The sequence below is a fragment of the Alligator sinensis genome, unplaced genomic scaffold (assembly GCF_000455745.1).
Source record: "Alligator sinensis unplaced genomic scaffold, ASM45574v1 scaffold1186_1, whole genome shotgun sequence".
In the NCBI taxonomy this organism is placed as follows: Eukaryota; Metazoa; Chordata; order Crocodylia; family Alligatoridae; genus Alligator; species Alligator sinensis.
This window is the reverse complement of record NW_005843233.1, coordinates 780-6,558: the sequence shown is the minus strand read 5'-3', so window position 1 is coordinate 6,558 and position 5,779 is coordinate 780. Positions and strand designations below refer to the sequence as shown.

The 5,779-nt window shown below is 58.3% G+C and overlaps 1 protein-coding gene across 2 annotated transcripts in view; it reads right to left on the bottom strand.

Annotated features, from left to right (window-relative positions):
- LOC106723162 overlaps positions 1 to 4,101 on the bottom strand; it is a 22,892-nt gene extending 18,791 nt beyond the window's left edge. For both annotated transcript variants that reach the window (XM_025194527.1, XM_025194526.1), the window contains exons 1-4: positions 4,002 to 4,101; positions 2,953 to 3,282; positions 2,186 to 2,485; positions 1,670 to 1,798 (exon numbers count right to left, since the gene is read on the bottom strand). In XM_025194527.1, coding sequence (XP_025050312.1) covers positions 1,670 to 1,798; positions 2,186 to 2,485; positions 2,953 to 3,282; positions 4,002 to 4,086 — 844 coding nt within the window. In that variant the 5' untranslated portion in view covers positions 4,087 to 4,101. The remainder of the gene's footprint in view (positions 1 to 1,669; positions 1,799 to 2,185; positions 2,486 to 2,952; positions 3,283 to 4,001) is intronic.
- Between the last annotated feature and the right edge of the window lie 1,678 nt (positions 4,102 to 5,779).

Sequence of the window (5,779 nt, the reverse complement as noted above, 5' to 3'; positions counted from 1 at the left end):
GTAAATGACTCCTAGACCCCCCTCAGCCTTCTCTTGTGGAGGCTGAACAGGTTCAGGTCCCGTAGCCTCTCCTCATAGGACCTGCCCTGCTGCCTCCTGACCATGCGAGTGGCCTCCTCTGGACCCTCTCCATGCTGTCCACATCCCTCCTGAAGTGTGGCAGACCTGGACACAGTACTCCTACTGCGGCCTCACCAGCGTCGCATAGAGGGGGAGGATTGGCTCCTTAGACCTGCTCGTGATGCCCCTGTGGATGCATGACAAGGTGTGGTTGGCCTTCCTGACCGCGTCCCCACACTGTCAGCCCATGTTCATTGTGGCATCAATGATGACTCCAAGATCCTTTTCTGCCTCTGCGCTAATGAGAAGGGAGTTCCCCAGCCTGTAGGTCTGCTGCTGGGTCTTCCTCCCCAGGTGCAGCACCTTGCACTTCTCAGTGTTGAAAACCATCCTGTTCTCATCTGCCCACCCCTGTAACCTGTCTAGGTCCAATTGCAGCCTATTCCTCCCTTCTAGCGTGCCCACATCCCCCCACATCTTAATGTCATCAGCAAATTTGAATAGGGTGCTTTTTACCCCCTCATCCAAGTCGCTGATGAAGATGTTGAACAGCGCGGGCCCGAGGACCGAGCCCTGGGGGACCCACTGCCCACATCCCTCCAGGTCGAAAATGACCCGTCCACCACCACTCTCTGGGTGCGACCCTCCAGCCAACTAGTGACCCATCTGACTGTGTAGGTGTTGTCAACACAGTCCCCTCGTTTTTTAATGAGAACGGGGTGAGAGACAGTGTCAAAGGCCTTCCTGAAGTCCAGAAAGACTACATCCACTGCTACCTCTGCATCTAAGGATTTTGTGACCTGGTCGTAGGAGGCCACCAGGTTGGTCTGACACGACCTGCCTCGAATGAACCCATGTTGGCTGCCTCTAAGCATAACCTCCCCTGCCGGCCCCTTGTGGACATGCACCAGGATAAATCTCAAAAAGCTTCCCCAGGATCGAGCTAAGACTAACTCGCCTATAGTTTCCTGGGTCCTCCTTCCTCCCTTTTTTGAAAATGGGAACCACCTCCTCCAGCACCACATCAGAGCACCACAAGTGCTCATAAAGCCATGCCAGGGATCCCACAATAACCTCTAATTCCCTCAGCACTCGGGGGTGTAGATCATCAGGACCAACTGATTTAAATACGTCCCGTTCCTGCAGAAGTTCCCTGACTAGGTCCTCACTGACCCTGGGCCTGCGTGCACCTCCCCCGGGGCCTGAGGGAGTACCAGCAGACAGGCTGATCTGGTCCCTGTTGAGGAAAATGGAGGCAAAGTAATTGTTAAATAGGTTAGCCTAGTTAAATAAGTTAGGCTAGGACGCAGCAGCCCAGGAGGCCCTTCCAAGCCTGCCTCCCTCTGCTGCTTGGTGCTCCTGCTCCTCCAGGAGGGAAGGAGCATAACTGCTAACTAATGCAACCCCAGAGCCTTTGACACATGTGTCACTGCATGTGACTTGGCCATAACAGGAGCCCCTGTTTCCCAAGCCCCTTTGGGCTGAGAGCACTCATTGCCTTCCCCTGAACACCCAGGGTGGCTGAATCAAATATGCCCATGACTTGCTGCAGCACCTGGGCATCAGCACCCTAGCCTTCCCCCGCACTGCCCGGTTTGCATGATCACACCTTGGAGCTGAAGTTGCCCACTGGACCTGGACTTCTGCTTCATGATTATGATGACCACAATTCCATTTATGATGCCAATTCCCAGGACAGCGCTGATCATGGTGCTGGTGTGATCCACCTCTGTGCTCCCTACTTGGAGGAGAAAAAAGGCAAAGCTCAGCTCTGACACATGCAGTGGCATCCACTGTACCCAAGCTAAGCTGCTGCCCTTGAAGTCGTGGGTCAAGTTTTGTTCTGGGATTCTGGGGATTCCTGCAGCTGGCCATGCACTGGGAATGCATGGACCAGGACGCAGTAGTCTCCAGGCCAGTATCCCTCTGCTCCTTGGTGCTCCTTATCCTCCCGGAGGGAAGGAGCATTCCCGTTGGCTAATGCAGCCCCCAACCATGCTGGTCTGCAGCTCAGAGCTGCCTGCGTGCTGGCCTACAGCAGCTCTGTGCTACCTTGGGAGGGGGCAAGGAAATTGCCTCATGTCCACAGTCAGGGCAGCAGGCAGCTTCCCACACATGCTCTCACCTCCGATATCCAGGGGGATGTCCTCCTGCAGTGGCTGCCTCGGGGCCATGTGGTGGACACGGCAGGAGAAGACACTGCCAGCATCTTTGTGCGTGGGGGTGAAGGTGTAGGTCATGGTGAAGGTGAAGGTCCCGTCCAGGTTCCTCTGGGGGCTGGAGCAGGGAAAGCCCTTCAGGACCTGCCCGTCTCTCAGCCACACCACGTCCACATCCTCGGGGAAGAACCCCCCCACGTGGCACAGGAGGGAGGTTTCAGTGTCAGCCTCAGCAGGTTGTCTCAGGATGGAGATCATCGGGGCAGCTGGAAGGAGAGAGTCACCGTGTGCTTTGGGGCTTGGGGTGATGCAGGTGTCAGTCTCTCAGCCAGCTCCATCTGGCATTGAGCCACCGAGGCCACGTGGGGCTTGGGCCGTGTGTCAGCCCCAGTGCTCCATTGACAGACACCCACATGCAGGCATTGCCAGGCCCGTGTGCATCTGAAGGTCTGGGTTGGTCAGAGGGCAGATGGCAGTGCTGGCTGCGTGTCTGGTAGCAAGTCCCCTTCCTCTCCCAGGCAGCACTCAATGGCTGTCAGCATGCCCACAGCATGAGGCTTCCCAGGACTTCTGGAGTGAGGCCAAGGGCCCTGCCCATGGCCAGGGCTGGACAGAGCCACGGCAATTAGACCCATGGTGTCTTGGGTCTGTGTGCATGTGCTGCCTCTGCCCACATCCAGCCCAGGTATAGGCACAACCGTGGCCATCCCGGGAGCCCTGGTCTGATCCTCACCAAGCAGGTGCAGGGTGGTCATCCCCTGGTGCTCCTGGTCCCTGTGCCACACGACACACTTGTACACGCCCTTGTCCCATGGGGTCACCACAGCCAGTGACAGGGAGGCATCTCCTGTCTCCAGCTCTTTCTCTGATGGCAGACTGGCTCCGGGCTGGGCCTGGATCCTGCCCTGGTTGTAGCAGGCCACCACATGCTCCCCAATATACCATTGCACCCTCAGGAAGTCCAGGGCCACTGGCCCCCCGACATCAAACCGGCACTGCAGCAAGGATCGCGAGCCCAGGTGGGCCCAGGAGGAGGGCGCCGTGGTCACCTGCAGCTGGGAACCTGCACAGGGGAGAAGAAGTAGCTGTGAGGCCCGCGGGGCTGGGAGCCTGGGACCTGGTGCCTAGGGGGAGGTGCTGGGTGCGTGGGCCGGGTGTCTGCTGCACTCTGACCATAGGTAGGGCTGGACCCTGCCTTGGTGCAGGTGAAACTGGCAGCTGGGCCGGGCGTGTGTGGCATCGCAGGACATGGCTGCCGGGCACTGCTGCTGCAGCCAGACTGAGCTGTAGCAGGGTGAGGGGCTGCCTGTAGAGTCCATGTGCTCGGTCCATGCCGCCCACACCTGGCAGGCAGCAGCTCTGTTCTCCCGGCCCCTGCTCCAGTGCGGACGTCTGGGAGGGGTGGCTGTGGTTCCTGCCCTGGGCTTGGGGCCAGTATGTCCTGCTCCAGCCGCTGTTCCCACAGCACCGGGCAGGGATGGAGTCCACAGCTGTGGGTTTGGGTGTAGGTCGGTGGGGGCAGGCCCAGGGCTCCAGTGAATCTTAATCCACCTCTGGTGGACTGTGGTAGTTATTAGCACTCCCAACATGCCCCTGCTTATGGGTCCTGAAAGTCTCCCCCTGAGCCAGGCTGCTGTCTGCAAACACGGGGCCTCCAGGATTTCTCTGTCCCAGGCGTGTTCACAAGGTGGCCCCAGCTGCCCCTGCACCAGGGCTGAACAGGGCCACCGCAGCCCGGCCCTGGCACCCCTCAGCCCAGCAGAGCAAGGGGTCGGCGCTTACCCGCTGTCCCTAGGAAGAGCAGAGGCAGGAGCAGGCCCCCGAGACGCAGAGCCCAGATGTCTGTCCATCCCCCCATGTTCGCCATCTCCTCTCCTGCGAGGCAGCGTGGATCCCTGGGCCCTTTGTACTTTCACTTTCCCCATGTCGCTGGGAGCAGGGCCAAGGTGCAGCGTGAAGCTGGACCTGATGTGGGTGTGTTGTTTGTTTAGTTGTTTCCTGGTGAAAGCAGGGTTTATTTGCATGTTTTTTTGTTGCAGGACACAGTGAGTGGCTAGATGTCGAGGGGCTACATGTGGCCTGGTTGCAGGGACCCCCCTGTTTCTGTGTCGAGGTCGGTGCCGAAACACCGAAGTTTGATACCTGGGGCAAACCCCAAAGCGACAGCCTGCCCTAGCCCCATGCCGAGATCGGGGGGGCCACATCCTAACCCGTGCTTGCTGGAAGTGCATGCAGAGCTGAGACCCACCCTCCCCCCTTCCCCACACCTCTCAAATGAGCCACTCGTGGCTCAGTCCTGCACCCCAACCTGGCTGGGCAGCACCTGTTGGTGCCCCCTACACTTTGGCACCCAGGGCAGTCGCCCCACTTGCTCCCACTCCCTTGCTACAGCCCTGGCCAAGATGGCAGTACACCTGGAGGCAGGCTGCAGGGAGCCAGAGGGACTGGGGTGCAGGTGGGAGCTGCCTGGGTGAGCAGACCCAGGGGCTGCCCAGGCCGGGCTGGTGCTGAGCGAGCCCTGCCATCCCTGGGCCTTGGGCAAAGAGGAGGGAGGGCACTGCCAGGGGCTGGGCTGGGCAGATACGCACAGCCTCTGGGCGTGGGGCAGTTGGGCTCTGGCTGCAGCAGGGCAAGGAGTGCCTGGACCTGGCTGTGAGTGGAGTCGGGACAGCCCAGGAAATGACTATAGGGACCCCAACCCGGTAGTTTCCCATGGAGTTTAGGACTGCTGAAGGGGTGTTTTGTTTTGTTTTGTGTTGGGCTGGACTGGACTGGACTGGAGGGTGGGTTGTGGCTGTAGGTATGGATTGGAGGCCACAGAATGGGGCTCGGGCCAAGAGGGCAAAGGTCTGGTCACAAGCCAAGTGAGGTAGGCTCAAGGCAGGGCCAGGACCTGTTGTCCTAGGCAGGGAGCACCATAGGAGGGTTGGCCAGAGAAAAAGGGGCAATGCCTGGACCAGCTGAAGCCCAAAGTGCTTGGAGGCCTGAGGATGCTGCTTGAAAACCCTTGATTATTATGTTACTGGTAAGAATAAGGTACTGGAAAGGTCGTGGGAGGATAAGTTAATGTTTAGCCAAATAGCAGGTGTTCGACTGGATTTCCATTGACAGTTAAACCGTTGTTAGCTGCAGGGTGACAGCGATGACAACAGATAAAGGAACAGGGAGCACAGACACCCAGCACAGGGTCACACTCTGCCCCTTACTCCACGGTCTCTTGCTGCTGGCTGAATTAAACCACCAGTGCAATGGCCCAGCAAGTAAAACCTGTAAAAGTGGCACCGAATACAGGAAAGATGGCCTGCACATGACAAAAAACCCCTGCATGCCTCCCTAAACATATCCTTGTGTTTCTCAAAACAGGCATCCTGTTCTAAGCCATATCTAAGGTGTTACACTTCACAGGTCGTAGTTCACACAGGAGACTTCAATCCCTCAGACATCTGCTGGGAGGGCAATACAGCAGTGCGCAGGCAATCCAAGAGCTTTTGGAAAGTGTTGGAGACAACTTCTGGTGCAAGTGTTGAAGAGGCCAATGAGGGGCCTTGCTCTTCTTCATC